This window comes from Anopheles moucheti, chromosome 2, assembly GCF_943734755.1.
Source record: "Anopheles moucheti chromosome 2, idAnoMoucSN_F20_07, whole genome shotgun sequence".
Taxonomy (NCBI): domain Eukaryota; kingdom Metazoa; phylum Arthropoda; class Insecta; order Diptera; family Culicidae; genus Anopheles; species Anopheles moucheti.
In genome coordinates this window covers 93,121,019-93,144,885 of record NC_069140.1, presented here as the reverse complement: position 1 = coordinate 93,144,885, position 23,867 = coordinate 93,121,019, and the positions used below count along the sequence as shown (strand labels likewise).

Sequence of the window (23,867 nt, the reverse complement as noted above, 5' to 3'; positions counted from 1 at the left end):
GTTTTAATTCTTCTATCACAATCGCCCCGGCCCGATCGATACTCGGTCGCACCAGAAAGGTGCAGAAATTGAACGTTTTATTGTAGATCCAATTTTCCGAATTGCGCGTACGGACAAAGTAACCGATGTTCATCTGAAAAGGAAAATAAAATGAATGCGAGGTTGTTTTATTAAAGCTTTTCTACGCCTTACCCATAGATCGTTTAGTGGTAGAAGTACATGGGTTTCTAGTTCCATTGTAAAATTTTCTATCGATCCATGGCGATAGATGGCTGCGCTTGTATTAATATACTTGCTACCTTCAACTCGTACTGTAGCGAGTATGGGCATAAGCTAGAAAGGTGTAAGTTACAAGTTTGTAAAAAAAACCGTTCCGAAACCGTTAAAGTTGTAATACAATTACCCGTAATGATAATCCCGCACCGTTCACTAGTGCGGCGAAGGTGAGAGAGTAAACTCCAATAATCAAAAGGTCCTTAAACATCACCAAAGATTCCAATATTTGGTCCAATATTTAAACATCACCAATATTCCTGCTCAATATGGGTTCTCCCATGTGGATTCGGTTAAGACGATATATGCACTGATGAAAATGCGCAAAATGCCCAAAAGTTTTGATGGGTTAATTGCAGTTTAATTGAGCGTTTAGGTCAATTCAAATGATCTATTGTACGCTTCAGAGCTAGGATGATACATTTTTTGTACATTTTTTCCTGCACCAGCATTAAAATTACGACAGGAAAAAGAAATATATCCTGGCCTGGGTGGGGCCTGGTTTGCCATTTCTGGCTTTCTTTTACTTTATTTTCCCGTATCCGAATAGTGAGGATCCGGATGGCATTTTAGATCGGTCCCCTGTCGTGTGAAGATTGGCGCCACTACCAATGCATCACCGGGTCACCCTCGTTACCTGTAAATAATCTAGCATATATGATTCATTACACTATCTCCAGAAGATTTCAACAGTTACAAGAATTGTAAAAATGTATATCCTGTTACAGGCTGTATCTTTGACCTTCGGTGTGCCGATTCAGTATGGTTTATTAATTATTATTGAACACGAACACCTAGCATACAACTATGCTCTTATCTTCCTTAATCGTCCGTACCAGTATGAACGAAACACTGGTTCATGTTTCGGACCTCTGAGGCAATTTGCCGTAAAACCGAAGCTAGTTTCCGGCAGGAAGGCTGGTAGCTTTATACGATTCAACGTCACATTTTTGAAGATGAATCGTTCCGGCATGACCGGACAACGGGCAGGCACATTGCCACGGTGTTTTAATTCTTCAAACACTAGCGACCCGAAGCGATCGATACTCGGCCGCACCAGAAAGGTGCAGAAATTGAACGTTTTATTGTAGATCCAATTTTCCGAATTGCGCGTACGGACAAAGTAACCGATGTTCATCTGAAAAGGAAAATAAAATGAATGCGAGGCTGTTTTATTAAAGCTTTTCTACGCCTTACCCATAGATCGTTTAGTGGTAGAAGTACATGGGTTTCTAGTTCCATTGTAAAATTTTCTATCGATCCATGGCGATAGATGGCTGCGCTTGTATTAATATACTTGCTACCTTCAACCCGTGCTGTAGCGACTATGGGCATAATCTAGAAAGGTGTAACGAGTTTGTAAAAACCGTTTTGAAACAGCTTAAACTGTAATTACCCGCAATGAAAATCCCGCACCGTTTACTAGTGCGGCCAAGGTGAGAGAGTAAACTCCAATAATCAAAAGGTACTTAAACATCACCAAATATGAATATTCCTGCACAATATGGGTTCTCCCATGTGGTTTCTGTTAAAGCAATGTATGCACTGTTGAATATGCGCAAAATGTCCAATAGTTTTGATGGGTTAATTGCAGTTTAATTGAGCGTTTAGTTTAATTCAAATGATCTATTGTACGTTTCAGAGTTAGGATGTTAAATCTCTTTTACGCTTTACGTGTAAAATAATTAAAATAACGACAGGAAAAAGTAGTATCTCTTAGATTTTATTTTTTGACAACTTTAAAGTATTAATCGGGTTAGGCTACAATATATATGGTGCGTAGTAGTGTGTTACAATTCATTATAAATTATGTTTCATTATATTTAAATCTAAACGTAAATTACATCCTGTTTATTCCGACAGGAAATATACGGGATAGCAAAATTGATTAATCGTTTTCTCCTTCTATTATTTAACGAGTTTTCCAGCTCACGAAGGAATACGGTTTCAAACAATCTTGGCTGGATCACGAACCTTAGAGGATTCTTGCAAAATTAAATTAAAAATTCAGATTCATTCATTACGAGTAAAGGCCACGAAATAAGCACGCTCGGATACGCTCGGAAGTACATTTATTTAAAGAATTCTGAAATGAGCTACCGTTTCATGTGTTCTATTAAACATCGAGCCAGAAAACTGAGAATAGAACATCTATGCCATGATCCGTTTCATTCGGCCATACCAGTACGAGCGGAACACGTGTTCATACTTGGGGTATTTGAAGCAGTTCACCGTAAAACCGAAGCTAGTTTCCGGCAGGAAGGCTGGTAGCTTTACACGGTTCAACGTTACATTTCGGTAGACGAGTTGCTGGGGCATGACAGGACAATGTGTAGGCACTTTGCCACGTTGCTTTAAATCTTCAACCACAAACGCCCCGAACCGATCGATGCTCGGTCGCTCCAGAAAGGTGCAAAAGTCGAACGTTTTATTGTAGATCCAATTTTCCTTATAGCCTATACGGACAAAGTAACCGATGTTCATCTGTGAAAATCCAATAGAAATGTTAAACGAAATGTGATGTGTTTTATTCTTTGTGTTTACCTTAATATCCACAAATGGAAGAAGCAAATCCAATACGAGTTCCATGGTAGAATTATGAAACGATCCATGCCGAAAGACGGCTACGCTGGCGTTTATATATCTGCTACCTTCAACCTGTGCCTTACTCAGTACTGGCATAAGCTAAAATAGGTGGACCCAATTCATATAAAGTATTTTGTGCGAGTATGAAATGTAGTACAATTACTTGTAATGATGATCGCGCACCGTTTGTTAGGGTGACGAAGGTGAGACAGTAAACTCCTATAGTGAAAATCCACTTGAACATCCTAAAATGTTGATCCTGAGTTATACGGCGTTCAATATATGCTGTCGGTTAATAGCATAGGCGCACTATCGGTCTTTCTCGTAATGCACAAGAGTTTTGATGGGTAAATAGTATTTTAATTTTTATGTTTGAAGAGTTTTATGTAATCTATTGCGATGGCAGGAAATGGAATAATAAAACGTTTGGCATTTCACTAAATTACAGCTAATTTTGTGTTTACAATCTGTGCGTATAATTAGATCTTAGGTGTACAAGCTGTATCATTAACTATGCTTACGTTAACAGGTGGTCAGCAAAAACAAGAAGCGGTTAAAGTGTGGGTAAAGCAGGTATATATACATGTGCAGGATAAAGTCATTTCCCGAGTTTGAGATACGCGAATCTGAAAATTTTGACAATTCGAGTAATTTTGTATGTGGAATTGAATTTTTTATTTTTCAATCATTTAAATTTTTCTTGAAACACTTGTTTTTACGTGTCGTACGATTCGATTTAATAATATAAACAATAATTTTGGTAAAAATTTACTCAAATTGTCAATTATGTTGAGATCATTGATAAAGAACTATAATTACTATAATGTATACAACGGGGTACTCGATGGGTATACTATTTTAGTATATGGGGTATACTGATTTAGTATACGGGGTATAGTATTTTAGTATGAGGGGTGTGCTAATTTAGTACACGGCATACTATTTTAGTACACGGGGATATACTAAATAAGTATACGGTATACTGCTTAAGTATATGAGAATATGCTAAATTCGTACACTGTATACTAATTTAGTATACAGGCGGCAAAAAACTAAATTAGTATTTTAAGTGAATAAGTATATGAGTATGAGAATAAGTATATGAGTTTAAGTATATGAGAATACTAAATTAGTGTTCCGCGTACCAGATGACCCATACTAACATACTGAACTATCTCTCTCAGACTTAATTTTACATGGTAAAATTGTATACTACAGTATTGGTATGCTGGTATAGGTATACTATACTGAGCGGAAAATCAAGAGATCTAGGCCTACTAATTTTGGCCTTTTTTTAACTTTATTTACACGTTACATGGCAACGTGGAATTGGTTCGGATATGAATTTGTATCGGTCCACGCACATCTGATAAAATGGCACCGTATGAAATCTAAACATGTATGTGCCTGTTAATGAAAAGGTATGACTCATACAAACTGTATCGGTAGAAGAAGTCAGAAAAACTCATGTGTAACCAGTGGTACCTGAATGGGAATACCTACTTGACCTTAGACATATGCAATCAGTTGTAGTTTTCCAATTGTGAAAGACGTCGACTTTCGACGAAATTATGTGCAGTGCGTACGAAAAGCAGAATAAGGAATAGGGGTATAATCTGACGCAAGTTTCTTAAGAACTGGTTAAGTGTAATTTGGAGTACTCATGTTAAAATGAGACGTCGCATATGAGCATCACAGTCCAGATGGGAAAGTCCTGAACGCAAACAGGACGTGTCGTATATTTTTACAATACATTTCATTCGTGATTACTGACCCAGGTTCGGGACTAATAAACTTCAATGGCCAAATATCTAAAACACGATGCTAGATGTCCTGATCAGACATATGGCTATCTCAGACTAAGAGTCTGATGATGTCTGATAAAACCTAAAATAACAACAATAGCTCTATGTGACTTGGAATATGCTTTGCCGAAAAATTTTTTTACGAGAGCCAAGGTTACATCCAAGCCAAGCATCTCGGGCGATGTGAAATTTGACAAATTATTAAACTAAATGAAATAAGATTAACAACGTTAAGTAATTAGGAAGAAAACCTCTTTTTAAACATCTTTGAGTTTACGTACACAACGGAATTCTGTTGCATAGCCCTGTAACCGACCCATTATTTAGGCTTCATTATTTAGTTGTTTTACCAACTTGCGTACAGCGGAATTAGGATTAGCAGCGATCTGCGGCAGTGCATTTAACCCTGTTGATGACCCCATACCAACGAGTGTCAAAGGTACGAATTTTCGCTGTCCCTGTAAGACCGATGACTTCCAGCATGAAGTCCACTTGGTTGAAAAACGCTGGCAAACGCATCTGGCCCGTTGAAATGCCACGAAATTTGTAAAGATCGCTCGGAATGGGACATCCGGTGGGCAAGTTACCGTGTCGTCTCAGCTCCCGGTAAACGATCTGCACCAGACGATGCGCTCCAGGGTTTTTAATTAGAACGCAAACATCGATCGTTTGGTTGTAGAACGGTGCTTTGAGTGCACCGGAGGCTACATCAAGCCAAAGGGTAGTAATTATCTGCAGAAAGAAATTTAAAAGAAAAAAACAGATACGAGGAAGCCAATATGTTAGAGTATGGAGCCATTATGGTAAACCAGAATGCTTTTTACGCGAGGAATATAGATCGGCTGCATCACATGGAAGTCAATGTTTACGCGGTTTCCGTTGTTGGTGGACTCCACTTGGTTGCTAAAATTTATATACTTGGTGTTCGTCACTTCAACACGGGTAACGAAGGGTGTTAGCTTGTACTTCGTTAACGACACCGTCACCGACACTACGTTCAGCGCTACGAACAGAACAAACAATTTTGCCGCAGGTGAAAACATTTCTTTGCTGATTACCAATAGGAGTGTGACTGAACGAACACGTTACAGCCAGTGTATTTAATCAGCGCGTTTATCATTTCAGTGATAAATTTGATCGTAAACAATGGTAAAATTAGCCTTACAATCGTAATAAAGTAATAGTGCAATAGTGTATTGTATATTTCTTCCTATTTGATCCAATGTTCGTCATTACGAAGTCAATCTAGCGTTTAATTATTTTTCATTCCCGATCAAATTGAGCACCTTGGGATTTTTTTGATTAACATTTTTTGGCAATTTTTCGATATTGTACTATTTTTATGACATATTTTTATGTGTTGTGTATTAGAAGAATTCCATTACAGGGTTTTCGAATTCATGTCATAAATTTGGAGCCATTTCTAGATTCTGTTCAAACACTTCGGGTATGGGGTGGGTTACTTTGATTTTATTCTGACAGTTAGATAAGACGACTCTTGATAGGGTTTTAGTGATGCAAAATGGTGCAAAATGAGTGAAACTTTTTTGTCTGATCATGTCGCTTTATATGAGGATCGAATCGGATCATATAAACCGTTCCGATTCCAACTTTTGTAATCACATCGGATTCGAATTCTTCCGAATTCTTCTAACCAATCCCTGTAGGATCGAGTCGGATTCAAATACACCAACTAGAAACCGATCAGATCCGGGATTGAATTGTGCAACGCTATTTGATCCCGTAACATTGAATACGATCATATTTTTTAAACTTGATTTGGATCATATCCACCATTCCTCGTAAGATTTCCCATTCCTTTTGAGTGCCTATCGAACAGCGTCGTGATTGTCTGTAACACTGAACCGCTTTGCAAATGATGACTTTGATTTCGCAAGTCGAACTTGAAAACCCTGTAATTCTCAAAGGTCATACGGGTTATGCAAAACATGTAGATTAGAAACCACTGGAGATTTACATCATTTCTGCATTCTTTTTATTAACACAGTACAGGTAGTTGGTGGTAGCATTTACTGCATTTAATTGCCAACGGTTATTTTTTTCAACCGACCATTCCAGCGACTGTCAACTACTAAAGTCTTCTCGGTACCGTGCCAACATTTAACCACCAGCTTGAAGTTAGTTTCGGGCAGATACGGTGGCAGATTAAGGTGGTTCAGTGTGACGTTTGTAAAGGAAAGTCTTCTGGGCTGCACCGGGCAGCTCGTGGGTATTTGTCCGTGACGTTTCAGGTTATCGAACACCATCTTCACCAAACGCTCGTTGGGTCGACGCAAAAAATCGCACAAATCGATTTTACTGTTGTAGAGCATGTTTTCGGACTTACCGATACGTACATAGTAGCTGGACTGGAGCTGTAATTAACGACAGGAGTTCCATTAAATGCGGTCCCATGTGCTATGGGCACATATTCAATCCATACCGTAAGTGCGTAGTACTTCTGCAGAATGATAAGCGACATATTGAAGGCAATGTAGGGAGCGACATTGTACCGCTTGAGCGTTACAGTGGCATTTAAGTACCTCGGATTGGCCGTAATATCAACGCTATTTAAAATAACAACCATCTGAAAGTAGTTTTTTTCTGAGGTAGGTACATTTTACTAGCAACCATCTATAAACTCACCTTTTCCGTTTTTGCAGATCCTGCGAGAGTAGTCAGGTAAGGAAACAAAAAAACCATCAAAAGCGGTGATGCCTTCATGACGACCAAATGAAATGTCGCAATGCAGTTGTGTTCGATCAAGTCGTTTCTTTCGTTTTGAATAGCATAAAATGAGTTAATTATGTCTAGGTTTCACCAAGCACAACAAATGGGCTTAATAGATGATTAGATAAGAATAGGGTATGCCAACGTCCAGAGTATTTTTTTATGTTTGAGCTAAAGTTTACCATTTTATTCCACGCCGCTAGTGAGTACTACCCAAATAGAATCTGTAATTAATGTTTAAAAAATATGCACGAACTCCCTGATACACCTAATGATTTAATACATCGCCTACATGGATGGTAATGGAGAGTCCAAGTGATTATAATGTAATTAATGCCGAATTTGTGTTAATGGTTTCGATTAATTCTGCAAAATGAATGTAATGAAATTGTAGTTGCTGATCATGAGTACTAGATCTGATAAATTGATAGACCTGATTGTCGATAACCTATATGGAGGGTAGGAAGAACAAGTAGTACGTGTACGTGAATGCTCGAATTTCGACCCAATAACGATTACATAATTCCAGAATCTACAATGCAACTTGATATAACTGATATATATAAAACTTACATTTTGAAAGCAGTTGAGTAGAATTTTGTTGTATTTATGAGGTATTGAATTGAAAAAAGACTCATTTTCAAGGATATTTTTAAACGGTCGAAACGTTTATTTCTTAGGCGCGGTCCGGCAGAGAATTGGTAGCGACTCCGAGTTTCACAAGACATGACCGAGACAAAATTCCCCATAGCTAGGACGGACTATCCGACTACGTGAAAAAATAATTCGATATGGCCTGGCCTGGTCTAAACGAAAAAAACAAAACCATTTGCTCCAAACAGCAAGCTAACACCTTTCTTTGGCGGTGCATTTAACTCTGTTAATGGTCCCATACCAACGGGTGTCGATCGTGTGTTCCCTTGTCGTGCCTATAGTACCGATGATATCCATCATGAAGCTTGCTTGCATGAAAAACGGTGGCAACCGCATCCGACTCGTTGAAATGCCACGAAATTTGTAAAGATCGCACGCAATGGGACATCCGGCAGGGACGTTACCGTGATTTTTCATCTCCCGGTAAATGATCTGCACCAGACGATGCGCTCCAGGATTCTTAAGAAAGCCGCAAAAATCGATGGTTTGATTATAGAACGGTGCTTTGAGTGCACCGGAGACTACATCCAGCCAGATAACAACGATCATCTACCGATGGGAAGAAAACGAATTTAAAGTGATCATTTCCGTATACTTCACTAACACATTTCTTACCCGTGGCCCGTGAAGCATTTGTAGTACATTGAAGTCGATATTTATTCGGTTTTTGCTGGCTGTGGATACAACTTGTACGCTTGTGTTTAAATATTTCAGATTGTTCGTCACATCCACGCGGGTTATGAACGGCAAAACTTTATAGCCACCTAAGGATACCGTCACCGATACGACGTTCAGCGTTAGAAACACGAACAACAGCTTTTTCCTAACTGAAAACATTGAAGTACTGGCTGCAAAAAGAGATACGATAGTACTAACATGTTACTCGTAACTGTTATGGCTACTCACTCAGATGTAGGGGGGAATTAATATTAATTAACAGATAGCCACGATGAAATTGCTGCTTATTGATTGGGAAATTTACTGATCGTTGATAAGGAATTTGAGCTGCTTTTAATTATTTTGTTGTGTATTTTTCTTCCTCGAAGAGACATTCTCACTAATTGTTTTAATTATTAAACAGAATAAAGCAATTGATAGAGGATGGATGGTGTCTAAAACATGTTTTACTAAATATGATAGAAATATACACATTTAGGTACTTTTGTTTGTAACGCTACTAAAAATTTGAACAAACTTTTTTGTACACCCAATATTTTGTGAATATCTGATTACAACACAATTTATGTCCATTTGAAACAAGTGTTCCCACCAAGGCTCTTAAATTGAAGTAATGCAATCACTAGCTTTATAAGTGATAGCTTTGTTAGAAGATATATACATTATCCTGTAATAAATTAATTTTCTTTGTCTTAGGACTGTGATGAAACACAGCATTTATGTTGAAAGGAGCTCTTTATGTAATGAATACATAGCAATAATATAGTTCACACCAATACCGTTCCAATTTGTGAATGTACAATTGCGCATACCTACAGCGGCAATTCTAGTTCCAGGAGTTCTTGTATATTACAAACGGAAAACTTATATCTGAGTTGCCTTGTGGAATTATTTTATTACTTGTGACACTTTGCTTTAGTACTGAAATAAAAAAAAAACGTTCAATTGCGCAATACTTGAACCACGAGTAGATATTTCCCGACCAGCCAATTGTCATTGTAAACCCAAATCCCCTAACATCTTGCTTTGGTGGTGCATTTGTTTCGGTTAATGGTCCCATACCAACGCGACTCGATCGTGCGATCATTTGCCGTCCCCGTGAGACCGATGATGTCTACCATGAAGTTTGTTTGCGTGAAAAATGGTGGAAACCGCATTTGGCTCGTTGATATGTTACGAAATTTGTACGGACCGATCGGAATGGGACATCCGGTGGGTATGTTTCCGTGCCGTCTCAGCTCTCTGTAGACGATCTGCACCAGACGATGCGTTCCAGGGTTTTTGATAAGATTACAAATATCGATCGTTTGGTTGTAGAACGGTGCTTTGAGCGTACCGGACGCTACATCCAGCCATGCAACAATGATTGCCTACAGTTGGGAAGAAACAGTATAGAAAGTGATCATTTCCGTATACAACCGAAGCACCTGTCTTACGCGTGGATAATGAATTGGCTGCAAAGCGTAGATGTCGATATTTATGCGATTTTCGCTGGGTGTGGATACAATTTGTACGCTTAAGTTTAAATATTTTGGATTGCTCGTCACATTAACACGGGTTATGAACGGTGTAACTCTATAGCCACCTAAGGATACCGTCACCGATACGACGTTCAGCGTTAGGAACAAGAACAACAGCTTTCCCTTAAATGAAGCCATTGCTTACTTGATTACAGACAGGTTTATGAACAGTACGAACACGTTACTCTGAGCGTAATCATTCAGTGCAATTAATGTTCCAAGGATGAGTTAATAATAAATTACCATTAAATCATAACCGATGAGGTAATGGAGCAGTTGATAACTTCGTAGATGTTTAACATGCATTTTTATATGTCAATTAGTGGATTTTCCGGAATTTTGTTAATAACTTCCGTTTGAACAATTATACTTTACTTTGTTATACTACAATTATACTTTGAAATTATTTATACATTTAAATATTTTATGTAGCTCATTATATCCAATATATTGTTTTTAATCAAAACTATTTTATAAACTAAACGATTCTATTAAATAACTGATTTCATTTCAATGTAATTTCTTTATTGATGTTGTGCATCACAGATCAACACATTTGTGCGGCTCGATCCATACTAGTAGTACTAGTTTGAACAGAAAATAGCTACAGAAGTATTTAAATAAAATCTTCATATAGTTTATCCACCGAAAGCTTGACCCTCATCCGCTCTCAAACCTCATGGCCTGCTGTTCATGCTTTCTTCCAACTCACTGAGATAGTAATGAAGCGTGCGCGGGTTCAGTTTAATTCTTAGTGGTAATTTTTTTCAACCGACCGTCCCAACGACTGTCAAATATTAAAATCTTTTGGCTACCTTGCCAACATTTCACCATCAGCTTAAAGCTCGTTTCTGGTAGATAACTCGGCAAGGTAACGTAGTTGAGCGTGATGTTGGTGAACGCCAGGGTTGTTGGTGCCACTGGACATCGCTTTGGCATCTCTCCATGGCGCTTCAGGTTATCGAAGACCATCTGCACCAAACGTTCGTTAGGGCGTACGAAAAACGTGCACAGATCAATCTTGCTGTCGTAGAGCATATTGTCGATCAAGCCTGACCTAATGTAGAAGGTGGACTGGAGCTGTAATGAAACACATAAGTTTACCAAAACGATGAACGGGAACCTCTCGACCACATCGGGAAAACCCCGTACCGTCATTGTGTAAATCTTCAGCAGCGATGTAATCGTCATGTTGAACGCTGAGTAGGGAGCGACATTGTACCGTTTAAGCGTTACGGTGGAATTTAAGAACCTCGGATTGGTCGTAACATCGACGTTAGTCAAGTAAACAATCATCTGACATGTAAGAAAGAATTCCTGAGGTTGCTGTGTTTAACCAGGGTGTCTCTACAAACTTACCTTTTCCGTTTTTGCACCTCCTGCGAGTGTCAGGTAAGCGAACAAAACGATAAAAATCGGTGATGCCTTCATCACGATCAGTTGGGCTGTTGATATCCGATGATGTTCAACCGGCGCTCGTAACTGGTTTTGACCAACACTGGCGTAGGTAACGTCGTGTTTTATTGCTAGTAAGTAGTATAATTGGGTCTAATAGAAATTTGGTTAGGAATGGGGTGTAGTATTAATTAAGAAGTTTAATTGTCATAATGTACCCTTCATTTTAATTGATTTTAAATGTTTTAATGATTAAATATCAGAGAAATTGTACTTTGTTGGGGAAACATTATTGTCCATTCTACTAAATGGACTAAGTATAGAAATAAATGACCGTGGCTGAAATCATAATTACAATGTTTAGCATTCTGAATGATACATTTCATTTTATATCTATTTAAACTCAATTTATATTGCTCTCGTCTTCCAACTCTTCCAGTATAGTATTAGTAATTTAAAGCATCCTAACTGGTAGTAAATTTAGTAATAACTCCTAACTAGTAATAAAGTTAGTAATTTAAATTTAGTTAACTATTTAAAAAAAGCTTTGAGAAATCTGGATAAAATCGTAAGAAATAGTGCAATTAATAAGAAGACTAGCATAAAGGAAGGATCCTTACCAGACTTTTCAGACTTTACAATTTATTCGAACATTTGGTTGCCTTCCGTGTTTTAACTTTCCATTCTTACCAGACCACCGTACCATTTTGTTTCAATGATTAAAAGCGTACGTGCTTTTGTATAAACCTTAACTTCAACCAAGAAATCAGTCTCCGGTATATAGGCGGGAATAGGAAAATTGGACGGCGTAATGTTCAGCATCATCATCTGCCCCGGTCGGTAAGGACAGCGAGGTATTTTGCTATCGTTTTTGATAGCATCGTAAAATATTTTCAACAATCGAAAACTGTTCGGCCGCCTAAGGAACTCGCACCCATCGATCCACCGGCTGTGAAGTGTTTGCTGTACCGCACCTTCGAACGCTCGTATAGAATAGGAAAAAAAGGTCTATTGGTTGAGAAAATTGAATAACACTCCTTGAAACATTGCACCTCTTACTAAAAGTTTTATCGTTTTGATTATCGATGGACATTTTTCCAACAAAATTACCTTCAAGTCTCTGAATTCACGCAAAGGTTCAAACTGTAACAAGTACGTCCTGTTAGCCACATGCTCACCAACGTCTATAATGGATACATTCACATATCCTTCGCGTCCCAAGGCTTCATGGTATGTGATGACTGGATAAAGCTACATGGGAAACGAATAAAATGAAAGCCGTAGCGTGAAAGTAGTTAGCATTAGGGATTTTACCATCCCGTCTTGGTCTTACCATCACATTAGTCCTAACAACGAAGACGCAACAAGCACAAAGTGCCACAAACATCCACACCTGCTCTCGAATCATGGTTGAATCTCACCAAATTGAATGGAACTAACATTGTAGATACATTTTAAACGCTTTTGAACACGAAAAACGCGACTAATAGAGGAACAATGGTTCTGAAAATAGAAAATTGTGTGGTGTACAATGTTTGATGCTGGAATTCATAGTCATTAAATGTTATAGTTAGATACAAATTTATTGCAATTACGTATAATTTGATTTAAACGTTAATTTCCGACATTGTTCTGTCTTTCTTGATTATTTCATACTGCTCTCTCTGGCAGAAGCGTCCGGTGTTATATTGTTTGGTAAATCTAATTTAGATTCTAAAGTTTGAAAGAATTTTTTAACTGAACGAATGGTTGCAGAATCTCTATTCTGTACATTCATGAATTCTCAAACAAAGAGACAAAGACACTTCCACATAAAAAAACAACATCCGTATTCGCTTTGACAGGATTCGACTTTTTTCATCTTTAGTTAGGCTAAGCTAGTAAGCATGTTGATTTTTTCTGTTTGGAACATATCCATCTCACCATGGCGCCCTCTACGGGGATCGTGAGGAACTAAGTGTGAAGTACAAAAATTGTAAATATGCTCGAATGGTGCTTAACTCCTAGATAGCTGTCAGCGGTTGACGTTGACACCCGTCCGCTTAGTAACATTTACAGCATTTTTCCGATCAGTTGTCTCACGTCGCAACCCTACTCTTGTTCATGCCTCTGTGAGCGTTATAAATTCTGTTGTTTTGCTTCGATAATGACTTATCGTTTACGACACGTGTCAATCTTCCGTAGTAGCGTACGTCAACGACTGGTTTAAGCAGTGCGCCCGTTCGGTAGGATGTTTCGAAGATGAAGTTGCTCTCGGGGAGAAAATCCGGTACCCGTATAGCGGACGGGCGTATGTTGTGTAGATGAAACCTTTCGTTCTCGGCGATCGGACATCCAGTAACAAAGCGATTGTTAAGTTGCATATGATCGAAAATCACTTTAACCAGGCGGTCGATGCCTGGACGCTTCACGTAACTACACAAGTCAACTGTGCGCTGAAGAATGCGGTTTACCGAACCTCTCGTGACGGTATAATAGGCGGCAGTTAGCTGAAACATTGTATAAAGAATTAATTCAGAAATCAGAAGTTCAGGTTATGTTAGCATGGCATCAAATCTATAATTTCTGATCAATAAAATTAACTGCATTGGATGGACTGCATCGCCTAGACGAGACAAATAAAACACATGGAAGTGAATTCCCAGAATAGCTTACTTTTACTTCTCTCATTTCTCGAAGTACCTCGACATCTAGAGAAACACTTTGATTCGTCGCGGAGTTTGGTTCGGTCAAGCTACACGTCAGGTTAACGAACCGTTCATCAAACTTGCATTCCATTCTATTTATCACGGGTATGATCTGGAAAGTTAAGGAAAAACTTCTATTAGGAAACGAGTGGACAGCTTTGCAAATATCCATACGCACAGTTACAAAACCATCGGTGTGGTTGGCGAAAGTTAGCAGTGCCATAAAAGCGATTGGGGTCCAGCCGAGTTGTATCATGCTATAAGGTTACTTAAGTACTGATCGTTGCCGTGATTTGTATTGGGTAGGAAATCTAACGTACTTGCGGCATTAAAATGTGTTGTGAAATTCTTAATAGTTTTTGTACGCTTTGTAGGAAAAACGATTAAAACGAAATTGCTCTTCAGACAGACAGACAAATTAAAATTCTTTCTAGAACTTTGATGAACATTGTCTGATAAAAGGTACTACATTAAAACAAACCTTCAGACAGGCAGACAGACAAATCAAATTAAAATTCTTTCTAGAACTTTGATGAACATTGTATGATAGCAGCCAATACATTCATCAAATATAATAGCTTACGCCAATACAGCGGCGGATCAAACGGTAGGCGGAGTAGGCGGTCGCCTAGGGCCTCGCCGTGCTGGGGGCCCCAAAAAATTTGTGCCGATTGTGCGATTTTTGGAAATTTTACAGCAGAGTTAATTTACAGCAAAACAAATTAATTCAAAAGATAACAAATTGATCAAACATATCTTCCTTGGTTATATAAAACATTTGTTTCTACGTGATAAATTAAATGCAGAGAAGAATATCGACTTTGTGACTTTAAAGTATAAACGAAATTGCACCAGGATTTCCGAATGTATAGTACCAGGAGAGCATCCACGGAAGAGGTAGCACCTAGTATAGCAATTTTGGTCGAAAACCGCCGTAAGGTATGCAATGTTTATACACTAACTTTGCAACCAACTTTCCGCCGTAAGGTATGCAATGTTTATACACTAACTTTCCATACAAACCAGCTGTTTTGAGATTTCCGATACCAGGAGAGCATGTCTCTCAAGAGGTGACCCTCAGTCACTCAGTCACTCAGTCACTCATGAGTGCCGGTCACTCATGGGTGACCGGCACTCATGAGTGACCGGCACTCATGAGTGACCGGCACTCATGAGTGACCGGCACTCATGAGTGACCGGCACTCATGAGTGACTGGTACTCATGAGTGACTGAGTGACTGAGTGACTGAGTGACTGAGGGTCACCTCTTGAGAGACATGCTCTCCTGGTATCGGAAATCTCAAAACAGCTGGTTTGTATGGAAAGTTAGTGTTTAAACATTGCATACCTTACGGCGCTCCAAGTAGTGGCGTTATGGTTCTCCTTAGCGCATACAAACGTTTATATTTATAGACTAGCTTACTAGGTCCATTCACAGGGTTACGCAACAGAACTCTGAAATGTACGCAAGGGAGCTTTCTTTCCGAGGCTTTGCTGGTGTTGTTAAATAATGTATGAAGTACACCTCCCTAACACCGATAATGCCGTAGCAAAATTAAAGACCCCCCTTTAAAAATTCCGCCCAGGGCCTCCAAGGGGATTGATCCTCCACTGCGCCAATATAAAGTTTGAATGTTTAGGTTTTTCCGATATTTAAAGCATTTCTTTACTCATTTTACATTTCATTTTACATACTTCATTTTACACTGCTAATTGATGTTAGCATCGTTGATTGTTCTTTGTCGTTGCCATACATTATTTATAGAATTAATTGTGAGTGTCAATGATCTGTGGTTAGGATATGTGTTAAGTTTGAAATGATAGGACATTGTTGAACAATAATATTTTATTTCTTTTTTATATTATAAAGATATGTGCATTGTTGAATAAGACACAAAATAGTTTCTAATATAATTTGGCAGTTTTTGGATAGTACCCGCTTTTTCTCTTCTCTTAAATAGTTTCATTGTTTACATTTTCTTTTGTTTTCAACTACAGCAGATTAAACAGAACTATTAATGTCGCGGTTGACTGACGGAACGGTGAAAGCATGTTATACAGCTGAGAATTAAATGGTTATTAAAACCGACGTGGAATGTTCGAGTTCATCGAGTTCGAGCAAAGTGTTTGACATTGGTGCTAACTTAAGATCTAACGGTTACACTTAGTATCACGTGTTTCATAATAGAAGTGTAGCTAATAAGTCATTCGGTCAATACGATAGTAATAGAACAGTTTTGAAGTGACTGAAGTGCTACAAAAAAAAAAGTCAAACATTGTGGGTCGAGTGATTTTGAGAAAATCTTTACTCAATTTCTCTTCGTAAGGCTTCTTGCAAATCGGTAGATCAACAGCACATCACATAATAAAGGTGTATCATGTATTTCACCGAGATATCGGTATAATCATCTTTATGAATACGCTGCAAACTGTGTTGCAAATACAATCGCCACGAATCAAAAAGGGAAACGCATGTTATAGCTTTAATTGTCTTCCAAATGCAACAAGGATCTCGATCTGGATCGTGGAAATCATTTTAAACGTTAGATCTAATCGGTATTTTATTCTCACTGTATATGTTTTTTTAAATACATTTTTAGTTTTAGTTTTAAACTCTTCCAATAATTCTTACCAACTTGCCATAGCAACGAAACTCGACCATGGTTTCCCGTTTCACCTCGTTGCGATAGATGAGCTCCAGGATGAATTCCGTTTCTGGAATGAAGGTCGGCACCGGGACGTCGGCCGGTTTTATGTTTCGAATGTAGTACCTAGCGACTGGGATGGGGCATCGCTTCGGCAGGTTCGTGCGCTGGCGTACATAATCGTACACCACCCGCAGCAGGCGGTCCGAGTTGGGATTTTGCATGTAAAAGCACATATCAACGGTACGTTTGAACAGTGCCATCCTGGTCGTACTGTTCCCCATGATGGGATAGTAAATTAAACTGAGCTGCAAAAATAAAAATGCAACACAAAACTTCGATACTCATGTATCACTCATTCGGGTTGTGCTAAATCGCACCTTTAAATCTCGCACCGGGCTGATAATTTCCACGCCAAAATCAAACGACTGATCCGTTATAGACTCGGGCCGATAGGATATGTAGGATACGTTAATGTTTTTCACTTTACTTACGAATTCCATATCCGAGCAGTAAGGTATCAGCTGCAAATAGTGAGAAAAAGGGTGACGAGGCTTACGAATTGTAGGCTTACGAAATTTACACGAGATAACACAACCTACCTTCATAAATGCATGCAAATGAAGCACCTGAGTCGACAATGTGAGGAGTAGAAAAAATAGCACAGGAAACGAATGTGCCATGCTATTCGCGAGAGGGAAAGCATACGTATGGTTAAATTCAGCTTAAGGCTTAGCTTTGCCTTGATGATTGAAGTTATTAAATGACACTAGAGGAGATATTTGCGATACTATGAGCAATTTGTTGAGGATATGAGAAACCAAACATGTTTGTTTGAAATTAAATAATCAATTTAAGTAAAGTTATCGTGGTTTTTTGATTTAATTGACGTAATAGTTAAATAATTAACCAACAGAAGTTTCATGCTAATAATGATGGAAAATTCTGGAAACTCATTTAATGAAGTTAGAAAATTTCAGCTACATAAATAATAATAAAATAATTCATTTGTTTTCCATCACATCCGAGTGCATTACGGACCATTACCATATTTAATTAGTGGCTTGAATCTTGTTCATCAATCTCTCTCTCTCTCTCTCTCTTTTTTTTAATATTTATGATGAGATACCGAATATCGGGGGGGTGTACCTAAATAACATCGGTGTACAAAAATGTGCAATGGGTAATGAATGTATTTGAAATGGCATAAAATCGGTATCGGAAATAAAATGGTTGAATTGAAAAAAATTCATGGTGTTAACCTCACACAAAAACGTTTATTGCATTTCTATATATCGTACCAATTTGCCATAAAATCGAAATTCTAGCAGCGTTTCGTGCCTACTTTCCGAGCGATAGACTTCCTCTAGTATGAATTCACTTTCGGGCAAAAAGGACGGTATCGGTACAGCACTGGGTCGTATTCCGCGGATGTAGTAGTTTGCCGTACGCAAGGGACATTTGGTTGGTAAATTACTGTGTACCTTGACGTAGTTGTAGACGCTGTTCACTAAGCGATCCGAACGGGGATTTTGTATGAAGAAGCACATATCAATCGATCGTTTCAGCAGAACGGTTTGAACAAGCTTGTTCAACGCAACAGCATAGTAAGTCACCGTAAGCTGCGGTTAGTGGAGGGTTAGACAAAGGTTTAGGCACACACACACACAATGTACATTCCGTGCTCGACGGTCCGATCCGCACTAAATTACCTTCACATCTTGAATGTCTCGTAATATTTCGATATCGCAGTCTACGGTTTGGTTAGCAAGGGAAAGGTTTGGCCGGAATGTACACGTCATATTGACGAACTTTCCGTAATAATTTGTCTCCATTTTAGTACCAACAGCTAGCAGCTGTACCTGTTTGGAAGGGTACAAGGTGGGATAAAAAAATTGTAAGTGACTATCATCAAAAGATTACTAATAGAACGTTGACATTAGCTTACCTTTACAGGGCTTTTCACTAATTGAACATTGGAAAACACTATGCATGCAAGCAGAGATACAATGCGCATCAAATCCATACTACTCACATGGAAATAAGCAGATATCGAGGTAATGGTGCTTTATATTATATTCTGCGCATATATTTTAAAGGGGAATTGAATAAAACAATTAAAAAATAGCATCATTAAATTATAAGAAAATTACTTGCGAATCAATATGGATTTAATTGCAGTAATTATTTTTATAAAAAATTATTGCATGCTTCTTCTTCGGATCCGTTTATTGTTCTTAAATGCATTTAGACAATATATTAACGCAATTTGTAACGTATTTTTTTACTATTAAAACAGAGTTTTTGCGTTAAAATCTTGTTTCAATGTTTTAGAACATCAGAAGTGCAGAGATCAGGTTTAAGAAAAAGGGAGTGCAAAGGGAGTGCAAAGGGAGTTAAGAAAATCAGTTGCCGTATTTATCCAAGTGTGAGGTGAATGTGATTCATTTTCATAAATATCCATAGATTGTTGAGTCTCCATCGAATTATCAAATTTAAATTAAAACTTTAAAGGAAGTAAAGGGGACAACAGCGGATAATAAAATCATCAAACTAGTATACTCAATTTTGTATACTAGTATACTCAACTTCAGCAAACCAACCAGCTGTTTTCAGACTTCCGATACCAGGAGAGCATGTTTTTCAAGAGGTGGCACCTGGTATTTCATGAAATGTTTCATGAAATATTTAATGAAACTTTTCATGAAATACCAGATGTCACCTGTTGAAAAACATGCTCTCCTGGTATCGGGAATCTGAAAACAGCTTGTTTGTATGGAAAGTTAGTGTTTAAACATTGCATACCTTTCAGCGGTTTTCGAGTAAAATTGCTGTACTAGGTGCTACCTCTTCCGTGGATGCTCTCCTGGTACTATACATTCGGAAATATTGTTGCAATTTCGTTTATACTTTAAAGTCACAAAATCGATATTCTTCGCTGCATTTAATTTATCACATAGAAGCAAATGTTTTATATAACCAAGGAAGATATTTTTGATCATTTTTTTACCTTTTGAATTAAATTTTGTGCTATAAATTAACTCTGCTGTTAAATTTCCAAAACTCGCACAATCGGCACACATTTTTTGGGGCCCCCAACACGGCGAGGCCCTAGACGACCGCCTACTCCGCCTACCGTTTGATCCGCCGCTGGCGATAACGGAAAGCTCTTTCTTCAAACTCATTATTGGGTTCTATTTATTCACTTGGGTAAAATACCATCAATAAGACGCACTAGCTTGCCATGGACGCGAAACTCCATCAATTTTTCAGCCCGTACTTCTGAATAGTACAGGAGCTCCAGTAAGAACTCTGCCGGTGGTAAAAACGCTGGTACCGGTACATCGGATGTTCGAATGTTCCGTGCTGAGTAGCTTCCGGGACCGAAGGGACATCTTGTCGGTAAGATGCTGCGATCATTCACGTAGTCGTACACGGTTTTTACCAAACGATCAGATTTGGGATTTCGTAAGAAAAAGCAAATATCGATCGGACGTCTGATGAGTGCATTCTGTACCGTGCCGTTCCGTGTAACGGTGTGGTAAAGAAATGTCAGCTAAATGTTTAGTTTGCGAATAGAAACAAAAATTGTGCGTAAGATGATGATGCTTGAGAGGGAATCTAAATACTAGCAACAGTTCCACCTTACCCGCAGATCCTTGATTGTGCGTGTAACATCAATATCCAAATCAATCGACTGGTTTGTAACGGACTTTGGATAATGTACTTTGTACGACACGTTGAAGGCTCTTGTAAGTGATATAAATTCGATTTTTTTAGCAACACCTACAAGCTATAAATTAATCAAAAAGAAAATTACATTTTTAGTTAAATAAATTATAAGTAAATTACAACAATTTTGATATCCCTGAAATACTTTTATGAAAGCGTTTGCTTGCTCCATGCAAAGTGGAATTAAAACAAGAATGAATAGCAAAATCGACTGCTTCATGTTCACACTAGCCAAGTACACACACAAATGGTAGCAAAAATGGCACAATGAAATATGAATGCTGGTATCTCAAAAATCTAAATGACAAAATAATTGTGGCTATATTTATGTGTGTGTTTTATGCCACAATCGTTGTATTAAAAATGCGTCAATTAATCAGAAGCCACAATTAGTCATTAAATAGGAGGAGAATATGAGCTTTAAATTTAAAAATGAATTACTTTTCAATAATTTTTATTATGAACTGTTGTAAACAAATTATTGAATGAAACAGTGCGTAACACTTTTATTATTCTGTACAAAATACTTACTCATTGCATTTATTTATATCTAACGTTTATTAATAGATCTAAAACTATTCATTGACCGGTGTAGTTATGTTACGCACTGAACAATGGAATACATTACAATAAAATTGTTTATTTTTTAATTGCTTATTATTTTTAAAGCAATGTTGAGCAGAAAAAAATTGACATGGATATCCAAGAGAGGTCGAAAAAAGGGAAGGAAGATTAAATAAAGATTAAATAATTCTAGCTCAAGCCCGGGCTCTAGGATTTTTCAAGAACGTTAGAAATAGTTTGAAAAAAAGTGAGACAAATGTCAAAAAGGAGTCAAGATCTATAAAGAATGATTTTTTTTTCTGGGTGGGTAAAAACATTTATATTTCTTCTCGATTCTTCTCGATAACATAACAAATTAATCAAAATTGATCGATTCATTTGTACCTAAGATGCTAGTACTGTTAAATACTGGGCAATATATTTTCAATAATTCGTACCAATTTCCCGTACAGCCGAAATGAAATCGTGATTTCCTGCTTGATACCTGAGTAGTAGCCAAAATCCACCATAAATTCCGCTTCGGGCAGCAACCCTGGTAATGGCATATCGGCCAGTTTTAAGTTGTGCATGTAATATGAACCAACAGGAATGGGACATCTTGACGGCAGGTGGCTGCGTTCCTTTATGTAGTCGAAGATGCTTTTTATCATACGATCGGAGCGCGGATTTCGAAGGAAAAAGCAAATGTCGATCGAACGCTTCAATAGCGCATTCTGCATAGTGTTGTTCAGGGCTATGACATGGTAGGATATCATCAGCTGTAAGAGAGGAATATTACAGACTGCTAGCCAAATACAACGAAAATTTACACAATGTTCTTACCTTTAAATCATTCAAGTCGCGCTTGACAAATATTTCAAAGTCAAGTGATTGGTTCGTCAAAGACTTGGGATTGTTGAAGTTGTACGAAACGTTGAATGTTTTGTAATTGTTTTTCAACTCCACCTTGGTGCCAAATATTACCAGCTGTAGAAAGATGCACAATATTACCGGGTTGTAAATAAAAATTGAATAAAGTATAATTACCTTAACGAAAGCATTCACGACTTCCACGCGAAAAGACATTAGTACAATTGAAAGAAACAAAACAGTTCCGAAGAACTTCATGTTTACTGGAGGTCTGTATGAAATCGACTGAAATACAGATAACCGCTCAGATGATCATTCGTTCACGATCATTTTCAGACGAAACCATTCTGCATGACAGCGTAAATGTATAGTTATAAATCGCTTTAGATAGCTGATGAAACCTTTCAATTACTACCAACTGCAGTGTTAAGTAACAGTTCAGTGATTAGCAACAGTGATGATTTACGCCATGATTTTGTTCTAAATTTATTCATGCGCAAAATGATTATTATCGATAAAATCGCTTACATTTATAGTCATTCAAATGATCATTTTGGTAAAAACTAAAATCATACTTGTTGATATTTTAAGACTATAAATAACATCTGAAATTATATTTTAAGACTTCATATTTTGATATTGATAGTTGATATTTTAAGCCTATAAAACAATCTGTGCAAAATGGACTGGAAATTGTTAGTATACAAGAATATATTACAATTTAAAAACGTCAAATTTACGTATACTACTTCGGCAATTTGACATCCGACTCATATATTTTATATTTCATTTAAAATAACCTCTTTTCAATTATTCGAACTAACTTGCCGTTCATTCGAAGCTCCACTAATGTTTCCGAGCGTACTCCGGAGAAATAGTTCAACTCCAGCAGGAATTCGGTCTCGGGTAGAAAGGCAGGAACTGGTATATCGGCCATCCTCAGATTGCACACATAGTATTGTCCCGGAAGAAACGGACATCTCGTCGGGAGGTAGCTGCGCTCGTTAATGTACTCGTACACGCTTTTCAACAAACGATCCAATTTGGTGTTTCGTAGAAAAGCGCATAAATCCACCTGGCGCTTTAGTAGCACGGACGAAATGGTACCATTTCGCGTCATGCCGTGCAGGACTAGTAGTAACTATACGGAACAATATGGTGGATAGTTTAAAAATTTAAAAGTTTAATTTTCTACCGCGCTTACCTTGACATCCTTGACAATTCGCTTCATTTCAATTTGGATCTCAAGTGACTGGTTGGCAACTGATTGATACAAGTAGTGGGAAATGTTGAAAGATCTTACGTTATAGTTGAAATCTATTTTATTGGCAACCGGCACTAGCTGAAATGAGAAAAACAAATACATAAAACAAAATCGCTTTCTAAAAAACATTACTATTTTTGCTGCCAAGCTCATGTAAGACTGGTAAGATTCTGTAAGCAAAATGTTTTAATCATTCGAAATTTGCTCACCTTTATGAAAGTGTTTGTGGTTGGTAAAACATGTGCAAGAACAAGGACGAAGAAAAACGATAAGGAGAACGAATTCCTCATGTTCATTGCAATGAATGGAAATCACATTCGTTTTGTAAAAAATATTGCAACACGTTGCTTTTATAAACATTAATCATGACGACCGAGTCACTCTGGCTCTGATACAATTTATCTAATATGTTGATAGTGAAACAATTTAATTAGACGTATGGCCGTTACAGAGTGAATAAAACATTAATTGAGTAATTAATATTC

General features: G+C 37.8%; 7 protein-coding genes across 7 annotated transcripts; all 7 read right to left on the bottom strand.

The window, feature by feature from the left end:
- Positions 1-6,703: 6,703 nt before the first annotated feature.
- On the bottom strand, positions 6,704-7,388 carry LOC128300250 (uncharacterized). Its single transcript, XM_053036256.1, has 3 exons — positions 7,311-7,388; positions 7,108-7,251; positions 6,704-7,039 (listed from the first exon to the last, which is right to left on the bottom strand). Exons 1-3 carry the CDS (start codon positions 7,386-7,388, stop codon positions 6,704-6,706), a joined length of 558 nt encoding a protein of 185 aa, XP_052892216.1.
- A 3,602-nt stretch (positions 7,389-10,990) lies between these two features.
- Positions 10,991-11,677, bottom strand: LOC128300241 (uncharacterized). Its single transcript, XM_053036244.1, has 3 exons — positions 11,606-11,677; positions 11,399-11,542; positions 10,991-11,326 (listed from the first exon to the last, which is right to left on the bottom strand). Exons 1-3 carry the CDS (start codon positions 11,675-11,677, stop codon positions 10,991-10,993), a joined length of 552 nt encoding a protein of 183 aa, XP_052892204.1.
- A 2,042-nt stretch (positions 11,678-13,719) lies between these two features.
- Positions 13,720-14,584, bottom strand: LOC128300234 (uncharacterized). Its single transcript, XM_053036230.1, has 3 exons — positions 14,513-14,584; positions 14,297-14,440; positions 13,720-14,130 (listed from the first exon to the last, which is right to left on the bottom strand). The coding sequence occupies exons 1-3, from the start codon at positions 14,582-14,584 to the stop codon at positions 13,720-13,722; spliced, it is 627 nt and encodes a 208-aa protein (XP_052892190.1).
- A 2,352-nt stretch (positions 14,585-16,936) lies between these two features.
- LOC128299037 (uncharacterized) lies at positions 16,937-17,656 on the bottom strand. The gene is made up of 3 exons (XM_053034872.1): positions 17,576-17,656; positions 17,354-17,497; positions 16,937-17,281 (listed from the first exon to the last, which is right to left on the bottom strand). Exons 1-3 carry the CDS (start codon positions 17,654-17,656, stop codon positions 16,937-16,939), a joined length of 570 nt encoding a protein of 189 aa, XP_052890832.1.
- Positions 17,657-18,250: 594 nt separating this feature from the next.
- On the bottom strand, positions 18,251-18,999 carry LOC128300225 (uncharacterized). The gene is made up of 3 exons (XM_053036217.1): positions 18,922-18,999; positions 18,686-18,835; positions 18,251-18,595 (listed from the first exon to the last, which is right to left on the bottom strand). The coding sequence occupies exons 1-3, from the start codon at positions 18,997-18,999 to the stop codon at positions 18,251-18,253; spliced, it is 573 nt and encodes a 190-aa protein (XP_052892177.1).
- Positions 19,000-20,175: 1,176 nt separating this feature from the next.
- Positions 20,176-20,925, bottom strand: LOC128299026 (uncharacterized). Its single transcript, XM_053034859.1, has 3 exons — positions 20,851-20,925; positions 20,623-20,766; positions 20,176-20,529 (listed from the first exon to the last, which is right to left on the bottom strand). Exons 1-3 carry the CDS (start codon positions 20,923-20,925, stop codon positions 20,176-20,178), a joined length of 573 nt encoding a protein of 190 aa, XP_052890819.1.
- A 745-nt stretch (positions 20,926-21,670) lies between these two features.
- On the bottom strand, positions 21,671-22,376 carry LOC128300217 (uncharacterized). Its single transcript, XM_053036206.1, has 3 exons — positions 22,296-22,376; positions 22,092-22,235; positions 21,671-22,027 (listed from the first exon to the last, which is right to left on the bottom strand). Exons 1-3 carry the CDS (start codon positions 22,374-22,376, stop codon positions 21,671-21,673), a joined length of 582 nt encoding a protein of 193 aa, XP_052892166.1.
- Positions 22,377-23,867: the final 1,491 nt, after the last annotated feature.